This window comes from Taeniopygia guttata, chromosome 3 (genome assembly GCF_048771995.1).
Source record: "Taeniopygia guttata chromosome 3, bTaeGut7.mat, whole genome shotgun sequence".
Lineage (NCBI taxonomy): Eukaryota > Metazoa > Chordata > Aves > Passeriformes > Estrildidae > Taeniopygia > Taeniopygia guttata.
The window spans coordinates 102,016,747-102,032,048 of record NC_133027.1 but is presented as its reverse complement, the minus strand read 5'-3'; the positions used below and the strand labels follow the sequence as shown (position 1 = coordinate 102,032,048).

General features: G+C 43.7%; 2 protein-coding genes across 3 annotated transcripts in view; one reads left to right on the top strand and one right to left on the bottom strand.

Moving 5' to 3' along the window:
• The window catches only part of BICRAL (BICRA like chromatin remodeling complex associated protein), a 70,053-nt gene that overhangs the window by 16,303 nt on the left and 38,448 nt on the right, over nucleotides 1–15,302 (top strand). The window contains exon 1 of one of the 2 annotated variants that reach the window (XM_030269041.4): nucleotides 8,494–8,592. The exons of the other annotated variant lie outside the window; for it this stretch is intronic. The gene's annotated coding sequence lies outside the window, so the exon portion shown is untranslated. Of the gene's footprint in view, nucleotides 1–8,493; nucleotides 8,593–15,302 lie in introns of those variants that run through there. 2 annotated transcript variants of the gene reach the window in all.
• TBCC (tubulin folding cofactor C) lies at nucleotides 7,233–8,439 on the bottom strand. The gene has a single exon (XM_030269042.4). The coding sequence runs from the start codon at nucleotides 8,412–8,414 to the stop codon at nucleotides 7,386–7,388; it is 1,029 nt and encodes a 342-aa protein (XP_030124902.3). The 5' UTR covers nucleotides 8,415–8,439; the 3' UTR covers nucleotides 7,233–7,385.

The following is a 15,302-nucleotide window of genomic DNA, read 5'->3' as shown; positions in this document are numbered from 1 at the left end:
CAACTCTGGGTCTTGGCAGGAGAGCAGGAGAAAGGAAAAGTGCAGAGAAACTCAATAAATAAACCCTGGCCTGAAATCTAGAGGTGCTTTTATAAAAAGTGAGCTGGCATGAGCAGCTTACTGGATAATCACCGGGCTGGGGAGGGGAGCAGGGCTGCCCAAGGAGACCCACCCGGGAGCTTACATCAGGGAGGAATTCAACTCAGCAGCTGGAGAGGGACCTTGGAGATGCATCTGAGTGCAAGGGAGGCATCCCGGGGGTCCTCTGGCTCTGCTGAAGGACCTGCAGCCGGCTCTGCTTTCAGGCTGGAGCGGGCAGAGGGGAGGGCACGTCCCCTCCTGCAGCTGCCACCCCCTCCTTGGGGCACTCAGTGGTGCCGGGCTTGGGCTTTCACTCGCTCCACTGCCTGAGCAGTTCTGCCTGCTCTGAAATATCATCTCCCATTCGCCCCACAGGGCTTTGGAGCTGCTGGGAAATTCCGCCACTGCCTCACCCCTGCCACCACAACACAGAATTAACCCCAGCAATGGAAAATGTTCCTGCAGGAGTGGGAGGGTGTGGGTGCTAATGCTGCAGGGGAGAAAGGAGCAGCCCCAGAAGAGGGACTGGGAGGATTTTCTCTTGCCTGTCAACCAGACCTGCTGCTGCCACCACCCAAGTCCCTGGGGGCATCCTCTAGTGGCTGCCCGCAGCATGGCCACCAGTCCCCGGGGACAGAGAGGGGAAGGGGTGTGCTAGGAGGAAGGCAAGTGTGAAAAATAATGACACAAATAATTTAAAAGCCCATGCACTGAAAAATAACGTTTTGATGGTCTGCAGCTCTGTGGTACCGTGGACGCTACTCATTTACCATTTGAGATCCTGGAATGCTGAAGGTTCCTTCAGGAAGGACAAAGGCTGGCAACTCACTGCTTCTTCCTGTCCTCATAGAAGGTTTTTGTGGTGGACCTTTTTTAGCCCATCCTGGTGCTACTGCACTGAGCTGGAGGGCAGCTGGTAACTGGGGTTTTTCTAAAGCAAGCCTGGTGGTTTGTGTTGCTGCTGCCCTTGCTGGTGAAGAGTGAGTGTGTAAGATGAGAGGGAAGGTGATTATCCATCAGGGACTATTCTCTCCTCTTGCTGTGAAGCGCACGAGAAATGCTGTTTCTTGAGAGAACCAATTCATGGTTTTGTGCAATAAGTAATGGCTCTGAAATAACATCTCTCCTGGCAAAATATCTCACAACCAATGTAGCACATATTGTGTTTCACTGACTCTTTCATGGCTCAGCTAAGAGACTTGAGTTTGGAAAATGTATTTATCTGACAGTTTGGAGTGAATTTTAGATAAAGGAACATGAAACCATTTCCTTTCTTGTCAGTGATGACAGTGGAACTGTAATTAAAGTGGAAAATAATTCTGTACCAGTCTGCAGGTCATGAGGATATACAATGAAATACTTCCTGCCCACAGCAGATGTAAGCCTGGTGCTGCTCTGGATATGGGTAATTTCGTATTCAGGAGTACAGAAGAATCTGAATATTTGTCAACTTAATAATTTAACATTTAGATACCCATGATAAATCTGATGCAGCAAAATCATGTAAGTGTATACACTACAGTGTTCCCTCTAATTCAGGAATCAAAGTATTGAAGTAGAGCACACAGGACATGCTTCAGGGCTCACTGATCCCTCCGGATCTATAACAAAGGAAACGGGAGGGGTCCTCATAAATCACTGCTAAATTGCTAGCGTTAGCTGGGAGATGATCAGTAAAAATCCCGGACCTGATGCTCAGGAAGGGACACTCACCTACTAATTAGACCCTTGAGAATTCGGGTGGTACCTTTAAAGTCATTAGGGAGAGCAATCAGCACCACCAAAAGAACCCGGATTAGGAAAAACCTGTTTATTTAATAGTTTTCAACAGCTCAATAGCAGCTGGGGATTTCAAGTGGCAAAAAACTACCCCACCTATTAACCTGACTCGCAGGGCTCGGGGGTTTTAAAGGGGACTGGTTAACACTTTTTAAAGTGGGAATGAATAACACTTTTTAAAGTGGGAATGAATGCTTCCCTATTATCCCTGCCACGGAGCAGACAAACCCCGTGCAAGCATCGGCACAAACTGGGCAGCCAAGACCCGTCTCAGGCAGAGCAGCCTGCAGGAGAGGAAGGCGATGGGGGATCACAGAGAAGCGTTTTGGGGTTTAAAAAAGAAAGCTCTTTTTGCCTGGCATCTGCTTTTCTTAAAAAGCTTTTTCTTGGCTGCGATTCGTCTTTAGTTTGGCACTTACTTCAAATAGAAAATGCTGAAATCGATCCATAGCAGATGAAAGCTAATTGCTGCAAGAATGTTTGAGTTAATGGTCTCCTCAGAGGTTGTCTATTAAATTCAACTGTATAATTCATATGCCGATATTGGGAGAAAAAAATGGTAGAATAAAATATTCAAATTATTACTGATCTCACCATGAATCTGTTCAACTTCAAAATCTAGTTAAAAATTATAACGTGTATGTATAACAATACAATATTGATACCTTTCCAAACAGCTATGCCTGCTAACCTGCATATAAGGTACAAACTTATCAGTTAAGAGAGAGGAATGTAAACTATTTAATCTGGTATTTTAAACAGTCTGGTGCTCGGCCCTGGACCAATCTTAATTTTTCCATCTTCAGGGGTGTAAGATATAAAATACATAAATGCCTAAACTATGGAAGTACCCCGGTAAAAAGAATAATTTCCTGGCCCAATCTTTCTTTCACACTACTCTGTGATATCAAATGTGTGCCTTCCTGAGGCTCTTTTTTCTCCCCTTTCCTTTCCCTAGGAGTGGTTATATTTCACTGCAAGAATAATGATGTCTAGTTTTACCTTTGATGGGAAGCTATTGTGTAGAGAGGTTTGCTCATGTACCCTCACTTATGGTTTTGCTTTCAATAGTACCTCTGCGGTGTGAACAGGGACGCTCCTGAGGAGCAATGTGATAAAAATGCTGTACCTCACTGTACAATTATCAGGTGGAGAAAAGGCTGATTTATGACTTTTTTTTTACCTCCTTACACAGGAGGTAACTTGGTTGGCTACTACTTTTGTGGGCTGTGAGGTGACTGCAGGTTCTGAGGCTGGAAACAGGCAAGTTCTAAATTCACTGCTGGGATTGCTGTAAATCCTGGGAAGTGTGATTTGACCTGCTGTACTCTGTGGCTCCTGCATTTTGCTGGGGCACACTGTGGGGTTTTGGTGTGGTACTGCTCTGGGTTAGAATTTGAGAATTTCAGCCATCATTCGTGCAGTGGTGTGTAACGTGTTCAGAAAACACAGCTTTTTGTTTTTTTGACCTCCAAGATGGTCATTATGAGTATTTGTTTGTATTATTGTGATGCCTGGGGTGTAGCATTCACTGCTTAAAAAATAAGAGTTAGAAATCAAAGTTTATATTTGCAGAAACAGGAAATAAATAGGTTGGGAATTAAAAGAAGCTTACAAAAAGCTCATTATAGTCATTACTGCTGGAAAACATGCACAACAGGTGGATCCCCCAGTCAGTCAGAGAAATCAGATCATGATGTGAGTGTAAATGCTGACATTTCCCCAAGTTGCATAGATTCTTTTTCTTGCTATTCCTGTCTTTCCTTGTATGTGATGAAACTGGCTGTTTAGTAAAACCTGAAGCAATCCCAGGTAAAACCATGGAGATTTGAACTTTGTCAACATACAGCTATTCCTTAAATAAGAAACTTAAAAAAAAAAAAAACAAACCCAAAAACAACAACAAACAACCCAAACCTTCAAAAATATAATGCATAAAATTGTGTAGAAAATTGTCTTATGCATGTATTTCTTTCCTTTTTTTTTTTTTTTTTTTTTTTCACAAAACAATTCTACTACAGCTCATGTCAAAGTCTATTTAAATGAAAGAGAGCTGGCTAAAGAGAGAATGTAAATAACTCTATTTCTGTTCCTGTTACTCAGAGAAGCAGGGGCAGACAGAGGGAAATGCCGGGATTCAAAAGGGAACCGAGGGAGGGTTAATCCCTCTCAGGACAGACCTCTGGGTGAGGGGATGGCCCCATGGAAGCAGCAGCAAAGCTCCTGGCTGCTTCTCTGGATGCAAATTTTGGTCTGTGCCACCCCTCAGTGCCTCAACAAATGGCAAAGCTCAAAGCTCGGTGTGGCCTGAGAAGTGGCCTCAGTTTTCTCCCATGGCTTCAATGTTGTGTGTCTTTGCATAAAACTGTTTTATTTCCTCCACAGACACACACAGGAGCTTTACAATGCTGAGTAACAGCCTTGTGGGGGACTAAGGAATTTTCACTGGCCTTAAAGATTTTGGTGAGGCCACTGGCTGGAGGAGGCCTGTCCAACTAGACGTCTTTCAAAATGCTTGAAGCAGGACTGCTTTCCTGACTCCCCATGGAATATGGTTCTGCAACTCAATGCACTCTGCTATTTTTATAAACTTTCTGCCTGTTAGCTTCTCTTCAGGGCAAATTTGCACAAGGTTTGTGGTGCTGATGTTCATGCGGCATTTCTTTTTCAGCATTTCTTTTCAGGCATTTCCAGGCATTTATTTTTCAGCCCCTTGTGATGTCTAGCATCATTAATATCTTTAAAGTGCGTGGGTTTTAAAGAAGTTCCTGGTGGAACTGTTGGCACTGTGATGCAGACCAGGGCTAGAATTCTTGGAATTCTTGAAGAGACTTTGTTCACTTCAGTTGTACATTATGCAGGGTGATTGCTAGCTGATTAGAAATACTTAGGGGTTTGGCTTCTCTTCCTTAGACCCAAAAAAGTTGCAATTTCTATACTGAATAGTCCATGAGCATGCTGGTAAACCTTTACTAGTGCTTAAGTTCTCATACAACACTAACAGACTGCTGTTTCAAAATATTGAATTTCTGAATTTCTGTTATGATTCTATATTAGGAAAGTATAATTTTAAAAAAGGTGTATGGAAACATGCAACTCTGTGTGTGTGTATATATAAATATATATATATGAAATTGTATGCTTAGGGTATTTGCCTGACCAAATTTTTCTGGACTTACTGTTCTCAAATTGAATTTCCTTGTTTCATGCTATGCCTGAGACCAAGAGCCAGTTACGTGTTTTGTATTACAAAGGTAATGCTAAATCTTTAGGGTGGTTGTATGGCACCATGTTCCTGAAGAGTAGTACCTGCTAACTGTGGTCTGACCAAAGCTAAGTGTTTGGAGGAAAGAAAACATTAGGAGCTGGGATGTCAATAACTGGTTTGTGGAAAACATCCCCAGGGAAGCAATTTCAGAGAGAAATTGAAGTTTAAACTTTCATGTTTTGACTCCTGCTGTGTTTATTCAGGCAGTTCTGCATGCCACGGGCCCAGAGCTGGGACAGGACGTGGCACTTCCATGTGAGGAAGGCTGGGAAGCCTCAGTGGACCCCCGGTACCTGCCACAGCCTGGGGTCTCTTTCCATGTCTGGATCTGCCGGGATCCATCGCCACAGGGAGGAGGTGTAAATGTTTAGAGCTTTGGGCAAGTAGAACAAAGGCTTACTGTAGCTCTTACAGGCTGAACATTTTGCAAGCTCAAGGCTAGAAAATTCTAACAGGATTGATCTGGAGAACAATTAACTAGAAAATCAGGTTCTGTACCAAGTTGGATGTGTTAAAATTAAAATACTTGAGAGCCTCAACAGATCACATCCCTCTAACAAAGGATATAAGTTATGTACATTACAGTAAGACTGAGGGGTGTATTCTTTAAATCATTTTATGATGCTGTCAGTGCAAAGAAGACTCATTAGTAAAGGAACAACTAAAATAATTCAAAGCAAATATATTTGAAATGCAAAATCCAATTCAGTCAAAAAATATACATTAACAAAAGTAAACAAAACTGAAAATCATAAGGAATATTAAAAAAAAAAATCCCTTTTGCCCTCCCCCTTCAAATTAAATATGCTGAAAACAATTTATATAAAAACATTTTCTGCTCAAAACCAGACAAGCACCTAAGTGAAGTTTCAGGAACTTCTGGCAGTAATGCAGTTTTTGATGCTTCAGCTAGGATTTAGTGTCTGTTAGAGGCACACAGATGATGGCTGCACAGCATAAACAATTTGAAGTTTTACAATAAAGCCTTATGCTAAGGCAAGATAAACAATTATTTCTTGAAAAATGTCACAAGTTAAGGAGGAGTTTTAGAAACCTAAAACTGCTATGTATACTTTATATATGGACAATGGTCACTTCAGCACCACTAACAGGGCACTGTAAAGCCATTACATTCCAGAGTGCTGCTATTTCTTTATTATTATTATTTAGCAGGAGTGAGGAGACTTAAACTATTTTGCACTTTATGCAAGGTAACACGCAATTTTGGAATTGGAATATAGCACCTCATATTTCTTTCTGTTTTACTGACTCTCTGCCAACACTGCATGTATGCAGCAGCAGAGTGATGCAAATTAGGATCACAGCACACAAAGCCTGTTGTCTGGAAAACTAGTGGGACAACCCTGAACACCTCTTCCCTGAAGCTTCAGCTTGCAGAGGAACAGTTAACCCAGCTTCTGTGATTTCATCAGCACTGGCTGGATGCCTCCGAGCTGCTAACACAAGCAGCATCTTTTCACATGGCATTTATAGATTGTGAAGCTTTAGTATTTATACAGACTCCATAGGTTTCTTAGTTTCAAGTAATCAATATATTAGGAGAGCATTAGATGTTTATTAGAACCTTTTTCCTTTAGATTTCTCTCACTTGAAAGAAAAGCCTAAAGCCAACTTACAGATTTAACCCGAATCAACAGAAACTGGCTCATCATTGCTAATAGCCTAACTGGCTAATAGCCTCGGTTGCATCTCAGTCTGCTGCACTGTGCAGTTACAAACTCTCCCTTGAAATGAACCCTTTTTCACCCCATTACCTCACAGCAGTAGTGCTCTGCACTCTCCCCAAGATACCCTGTGCTGCCATAAGAAAATGAGAACCACAAAAACATGGGAAATTTGCTATTTGATCTTTTCATTCCAGTACAGTTTGCGCTACTTGCAGTGAATTCAGTCTGCCGGAGTGAGTGAAAGCAGTACAAGAGCTCTAACAGAGGCTCATTGTTGTTTGAGTATCAGTGGCCTTTGTACCACATAAATAAGTTATAACTCACAATGAAGTACTTCAGAAATTGGTAAATCCCACAGTGATACATACAGATTATAGCAGCAACTTGTGCAAGAACAGTAAACTCTATTTGACTGGTATTCTTCAACTAAGAAATCCAGGCATATATTATAATTCGAAATTTGAATACAGAATGGAATCATTTAATGGCATATCGCGGATTAAGTCCCACAGTTTGTGGATCAGTGCGTTTACACGAGGATCTCTTGCACAGCAGAGCTGCCTCCGCAGTCAGTCCCAGCTTGTCACTCTTTCCTGCTCGGGGATCAGGCTCCAGTTGGGCGAAGGCTGGTCAGTCGCCAGCCAGTCAAAGTCATCCACCAGGTTCCAGTTGTTACGGTTTCTGTCCAGCCCAGACGACTCGAAATCTCGCTCAATACCAGGGTAGCTCCAGGAGTAGGGGGCGAAGGAGACATCAGAGCAGGCCTCGATTACGGCCCGGCTGGTGACCTGCACGTAGACCCGGCAGCCGTGGGTGCGGTGGGTGCGGAGCTGCTGGCAGGCCATGGCCAGCAGGCAGTCGCTGCAGCCGTCCACCAGCACGGAGGTGGACACGGGCCCGCAGAGCACGGTGCAGCCGCTGCAGTCGCGCACCCGCAGCGTGTTGGGGTTGCCGCGGAGCAGCACCCGGCAGCCGCGCAGCTCCGACAGCAGCACGTCCCGCTGCAGCAGCTCCGCGCCGCCGAGCTCCAGCTCCTCGTCCCGGGCGCCGCTGAACCCGCACAGCGGCGGCCCGCCCGGGTCGCCCTCGGCGAGGTCGGGGTCGGGCGCGGCGAGGTCGGGCGGGGCGGGCTCGGCGGGGCGCGGGGCGCTGCCCGGGGCCGCTTCCTTCTTGAGGGCGCGGAAGGCGAATTTCTTCTTGGGCTGCAGCTGCTCCCGCCGCGCCGCCAGCTCTCCCTGCAGCCGCGCCACGGCCTCCTGCCCCTGCCGCACCTCGTAGGGCGCCAGGAACCGCACGCTGTCCGTCAGCAGCTTCTGCAGCGCCTGCAGGCGGGCGGCAGCCTCCTCCAGCGCCCCCGCCGCCAGCAGCGCCTCCACGGCCTCCCGCTCCCGCGCCGAGGCGCCCAGGAAGAACTCGCTCTGCTCCTCCTTCACTACCTGCGCCTCCTTCTTCTGCCGCTGCCGCTCCACGCCCTGCTGCCGCTCCGCTTCCCGCCGCTGCAGCCGCTCCGGCAGCACCACGGCGGAGGCGGCCGAGCCTGCGGCCGCCTCGGGCTGCGACGGAGCGGCCGCGGCCGCCGCCTCTGCCGGCGCCGCCATCTTAGCGCTCGCCTCCCCTGCGGTCACCAAGCGGCGCGCGGATTGGCTGCCCGCAGCCCCGGCTGCGTCGCCGCCGCCGATTGGCGGCACGGGCGGCGCGCGGCGGGGGAGAGCGGGAGGGCCGGAGGGAGGGGTCTCCCGCGGTCTTAAAGGGGCCGCCGCCTCTCCGCGGGATGGGGTGAGTGCTGTCGGCAGGTGCCGTGCGGGGCGGGTTATCCCGCTTCCCAAATTAGCGCCCGGGATATAAACACGCCCCCGCACCGCTCCCCCGCCGTGCCCGCGCGGAGCTGCCCGCTCCTTCCCGCCGCTGTGCTCACACCCACACCTCCCCGCCCGGGCCGCGCCCGCCGCCGGCCCTGGGCGCGGGGCTCCCGCAGCGGCGGGGCCGCGGCGAGCGAGGGAAGGGGCGGCTCGGGCGGGGGCGTAGGGGCCGCAGCCCAGAGCTCCTCCTGCCCTCCCGGGCGGGTTCGGGGCCGCCCCGAGGCGCCCCGTGCTGCCGAGGCGCCGGGCGGTCCCCCCGGTCCCGGGCGGTCCCCGCGGTCCCGGCCCCTGCCCGGTGCGGTCCCCCGGCAGCCTCGGCGCCCTCGGGAGGCTCCGGCCGTGCCGTGCCCTAATAAACCTTCCCTGCTGGCTCCCTCTCCCGCAGTGAAGGGGCTGAGGAAAAGGCTGCTGAGCCTTGCAGGTAACTGCAAAGGTGCTGCCAGGTGGATCGATTTCATCCTCGCCGCTTATTTGGCTTCTGGAGTGTTTTGTTCCAGAAGGGAGTTCGGTTCTTGAGGGAAAAGTGGGAGCAGTGCCAGTGGATTACTGTGCCCCAGAGGGAGGACTCTGAGCAATCCACAGAGGCCTATATGGAAACATGGGAAGGAAGGCTTTTACAGTTAAGAGATGTGTTTTAAGTAAATCTACAACAGGAACCAGAAATTAAGCACACTGTCTGCAAAGTAAAAAAGTGATCATTGATTTGCTGCATTCATTTGAGAATTGTTTTTCTATTATTTGGCTTTTAATTTGTGTGAAGAAAGTTAACACTAAGCACTCTCTTAGAAATACGAAACCAAATTTCACTCCTGTCTGTTTCTACAAATACCATCTCATTTCCCTTGTCGTTTTGAAGTTACCTGTAACAAATTGACACAGGACATAAGACTATCCATTGAAACCAAAAGGTGGTAAACCCAAAGTAGATAATATGATTTTTGTGTCTTCTGTTTGGTAATAGCATGAGGTTTTTGCCTTATGTTCCTGTTTGGAAGTATAGGTTGTTATGTCCCTTAAGGTTAGCCTTTGAAAGTACCTTTAGCTTGAATGTAGCTGTTGATTTCTGTTTCCTGAGAATGTGGTTTAATTTCTGTATTAGAAATGATATAATGTTGTTAGAAGGTATGGAGTATGTGAACCTTACATATGGTAATGTCAGTCCAGTTTGATGACAGAGGAATGGCAGTGAAATGCCTTTAATCCTTGTAAAGGACTCATACTAAAATAGAGAATATTCTTTCCTTAACATGTTAACATAAAAACTCAGGGGATTGCATGGGATCATTATGTAACAGTAGCACTTTGGAGCAGGGTGGATAGGAAGTGAGATAGGTGAATCGTTTGATGCATTACAGCTCTTAATGTGGCATTACATCTCTTGCAATATTGCAGTGTTCAGAATTTTGTTTCTGAAGAATTAGATTGAATCTTAAAAATTAAAATCTTACTCTGTAGACGGGGAGTGTGCTCAGTCATGAAAAAGGAAGGGTATTGCCATATTCTCACCTGATATTTTTCCTACCAATATGTTTAAATGATGCATTTAGTAGTAAATATTAAGTATTTTTTTCTAATAAATAGTCAAATCCACTCCTGCAGTTATTGCAGCAATGCCCCATTAGGCAGGAGTATGGTGCAATTAATCCTCCATAAGAAAAAAAATCCTTATTGCCATGTTGTTGAAAGATGTGGAAGTTTCATTTTAGCTAGCAGGCTCTGTTTTCCTTATGGTCCCATGAGTCTAGCTAATACAGGTGGTAACAGTGATGAAAGTGCTTACCCCATACATGAGGATATTGACAGAAAAACGTTTTTGCTGGTTTTCATATGCACAAATATTCCTGGAGTATGGCTTTGGTATTGTTAACGCAGATGGGAGCCAGTAGATGAACTGCACTGGGTTTAAGAATTTCATACATGGAAGGATTGCAAGCAAGCATTAGTGTACACAGCACAGAATATATGTTAGGTATTTCATGCTGTAGTATAATTATTCTTTATTGTATCTGGACACTTAAGATGCTAGGTGTTCTGAATTGTCTTTTCTATGGGTGACTGGAGGTTTGAATTAATGAGGACCAAATACCCTTGTGAATAGGAGCTTCTGGGGGAGACTGGGAAGTTTTCACCTTGCTAATGTGCACAATTGGGTTTTTTTTGTTAAAAGCAATAATATGCCAAATACATACCAAAAAAATGCCCAAAATATACCCAAACACAAGAAGGTAAAATGTATGACCATAATGAAAATTTAAAAGGGAGCGGTAAAAGTCTTCCAACTCTTTTTTCCTGATGTTCTAAAATTACTTTCCACACTTACAATTTGAGGTTTTTGTATAATTTATCTTGGCATGTGCTTTTTTTTTTTTTGGTGGTCATACAAAGACTGACAATTTTCTTCCTGACTTTGCTGGCAGCAACTTCTATGTTTTGAGGCTGCTTAGTGTGCCAGACGGTAACCACCTGAATAAAATGTAAGCCTTCTAGCTCAGGCTTGGAGTCATTTGGGTAAGCTGTAACAAGTAGTTTGGCTGTTTGAGGATATGAGAAAAAAGTAAGGTACATCATTCTCTGTGTTATATTTTTTTCCTATTTTTTCCCTCTTGGCGTGCGCTTTTGTTCCTCTCTGGATTGAAAGTAGATAGCAGTCATTTCAGTAAGACCTTATGCCTTTGTTTGGACTGTACAGTGTCATTTATTTTATGTGAAGTTGCAGGTTGCACTTGTTTACTTTGATCTAGTGCTGTGTGACTCTGGAAACATGAGCTCCGTGCATGCTTCTAGGTTTAAATCTGTGTCCCATGGTTATCAGTCATGAATGCTATCTGCCTGAAATATTTCCTACCGATTTGCTATAGCTCAACAGCATTACCTCATAGCCTTTTAAATAAGATGTATTGTGTAGTTCTGCTGAAGGTTCAAGATCCTGTCTTGTTCCATCATTATTTTAAGAAGAGTGGGGAATAAAAGTTGCGATCCGCAGAGGCAACTGTGTGTTCAGCCTCATAATAATGGATTCTTACACCTGAGGTTCCTGTGCTTGTGAAAGTTAGGGAGCTCATAGATGTGGCGTGATCTCGAGATCTAGCTTTGCAGTCTCTCAAGCAGAGGAAGGAAGGAAGTAGAGTTATTCCTTATCATCAGTATGTATTCCCAACACTGACAGTTTTTATTCCAAAGGGTGGTATGCATGTATGTTGCACTGTCACACACAAAAATGCTGCGTGTGTTTTCAAGACAAGCAGCAGCCTCGGTGCCTTGCATGGAGCCCTTATCTGATAGATATGATCTCTGTCTGTTAGATTGAGTTTCTGCAGCAGAGATTAACAGAGCAACGTAATTACTTCTGGCTACAAAGTAGGTACTTCAGCGGCTTGTGCAACCAGCGTTTCTACTGATGGTTTTAGTAAGGGCTCTTTGAACTCCTCTGGCACTGTGATCAGGCATTAAAGATGTAAGCCATATTATGATTCATTTAAGATACTGTAGGCTGCACATTTGTCACGGTGCAATGGGGCTTCATTAAAAGTGAATGTTGAGTTACTCTATCTCGGTTCACTTGGAAAAAAGAAATTCTTTGAATGTTACATTTGATACTGATTTTTTTTTTAAAGCTTTTGTTTGCACTAAAATGTTGTGCTTTATAATAATCTGTCCATATGGAAAGGCAGGACAATGTAAAATGCATGTGTTTTTAAATCACTTACTGAGTGTTAAAGCTAAAACTATGAAACTTACTTGGTGCAACTTAATTGCTGTGAGTAATGGAAAAGCTTTGAATGTAATCCATGGGAATGCTTAAGATACTAATTATATTCTAACCAGTCAAGGTGCACTTGTTTTGAAACTAGTCTGAGCTGGTCCTTCTGAGAACCTGCTATGTCCAATGCCAAAGGTGGAGAAACAGATTAATTTCTATGAAAATGAGTTATGCTTCAAAACCAGAGACAGGCTTCAAAGCATAGCACTTTATGACAAAAGGTACTTTCAGATTAACAAAGCAAGGCCCAAATATGCTAAACACAAGAGCTCAAGAGCAGCAAATCAGTTAGGTTTGGTGCAGATCTAGCTGCTGATTGCTATATAGAATCCTAACTTGATTAACTGTAGTTAAATTCTGGAGACTTAGTATGTAAGCTACAGATACTGCTTTATGGACTCTCTCTTTAAGGCAATCATTCTATTAGTTATGGAGTTTCTGAGAGATTTTTTTCATTGCCTTGCTTTACACTTCAGATACTTTTACAATTATTTTTTTAAATGCATTTCAGTAAACTATGGTTATTGGACTAGCCAGTTCAATGGACCACCTAGGTTCAATAGCATACCAAAGTTTTCTATTTTGGAATTGTGAATCTTACTTTCAAACATATTCCATTTATCTTTCTGAGTAATTTAAATAGAATTAACTCCAAGTCATATCCAAGTTTTCCTATTAGCTCTCCTGTAGTATATTCCCTGGTGGATGAAACTATACTTGTATTCTTTTTGCCATTTATCATGTTAGGAAAAAGTCTGTCAGCTATAATTTTGAATGAGGGCTTCCTCCTCCTATTATTAGCATTTGTTCTTCAGTCTAAATCTGAGCATAAATTCCATTCCTATTGATATCCTTTCTAGTGATAATATAAAGACTTCTTTTACAGCAATCTTCATTCATATCCAAATCTTACCCAGTTGATTTCATAGCAGGGACTCAGAAACGCCCAAGTAAAACTATTCTATCTGAAAAGTTCTGACTTAGGTGGTGCTTTATTCATAACGTCCCTTCTGTTCATCCAATTTGTCTTGTCCTTATACAAGTATAGTTTAGCAGGTCTGTGTTTCTTTCAAGAACACAAATGCCTGTGGTATAATTTACTATTCCACCGTGTTTCTGTAGCCCTATATCACCTCATTTCATGTTTTAGGCCTCCTTTTTTTGCTTAAATTCCTCCTATTTTTTGTTCAGTTTTATTTATTTTTAAACATCATCCACAACACCTCAATTGTATTAGGAATGCTTCTTTTGTTAGTTTCATTGCCAGGCTGCTGTTTTTAATTAGTACTATGTTTAAAAAAAACCAAAAAATAACACCCAACCCTTGTGTCCATTGATTAATATACTAGTCTGTATTTCTGTATTCCTACTTATCTGATTTTTTTTCCCATTAATTTGTGCTAGCCAAATGAACTATGAATGTGATGGAAGATTGTCCCAATTTCTGCCATTATTTTTAGTTTAAATTCTTCCATCAGTTTTGGCAGCGTTAGTTGGGCAAGATTACTTCTCCATTATTTCTCTAGTAAAACTCTGTTTCCAGAGGTGAGGATATTTTACTTTTTTTCTGATACATTTCAGTGGCTGAATATCTTAAGATTATTCTAACTTGGAAGTAAGAGCTACTGATCTTTCAAACTTAATTCTCCTTTTTAGGGTACTTTAGCTGAACAATATGAGACTATAATTAAATAACCTAGAGAATGATACAGTAATTCTTGATCTGTTCCAGTAATAATTTTGAATTGCTATTTGTTTAAATGGAACCTCCAGCCACCACGTTTTCTTTGGCCTTAATTGTCTGCTGTGTGTCAGATCCCCATCTCAGAGAAGCATAGTTCTCCAGAATCTGCTTTTTAGATTCAGACCAGCCCTGTTGGCCTTCACACAATCTCCAGTCACAGAAACCTGTCTGCCTTCTGGTATTGGTGTAAATCTCTTGTTTTGAGGTTTACTCTTCATTACCCCCTCTTACTACCTACGTACTTACCAATCACCCCTTAAGATACCTTTGGTTAAGCAGTCCTGTCTTTGGTATGATGATTGATACTGGAATCATGCAGCTTTACAATTTACATCATGCAATTATGACCCAGGTTTTCTAAGTACTGTTTTGGGTAAGGAAGGCATGGTATCAAGCTGAACATTGTAATGTTTAGGTAACTTTTATGGGTGAGTCATCAAAATAGTGGTGGCAATTATTCAGAATTTTGTGGTTAATATGGATATTGAACTTAATTTTTCCATGTGGTATGTTACATATATATTCCAAGTTAAAAGTCCTTGTCTGCCTTTGTGCCACTGTATTTGGGTGCCCTACTTTTCAAGTGACCTCTGCCTCTCTATTGCCTGTGCCCTTTAATGATGACCTATTTGTTTCTGTGCCTTCAAGCTTAGTTATTTATTTTTATTTAAATAATTAAGCCATATGTAGATGGGTAAAAAGTGTGACTGGTGATGAGCTGGCATAAGAAAGACGCTAATGAATGTAAAGAGAAAGCATGGGAGGAAGAAGTGCTATCAGTGGAGCTGAAGGATTCAGTCTGAGGAAGCAAGGCTGCAGTGAAGCAAATGGCATTCTTTTCCATGCAATATATCTCTGAAAGGATGCAGTGAGTTGAGGTTACTAACCATCTATTCATACAAAAACCTTGGGATGGCTGTGGAATTAATTCCTTTAATGCACTAGCTAAGTCGTTAAATTCTTCATTATGAATCTAGCACTGCCTTACCTTCTTTTGGGGCACTAATTTATGATTGCACAAGAATTGGAGTCCATGTGATGCAGACCTCAAAAAATGGGCTGAATATCAGCGAAGTGACTTGATGTAGGAGAAACCTGGAGACAGAATGAATGAGGGTGTCTT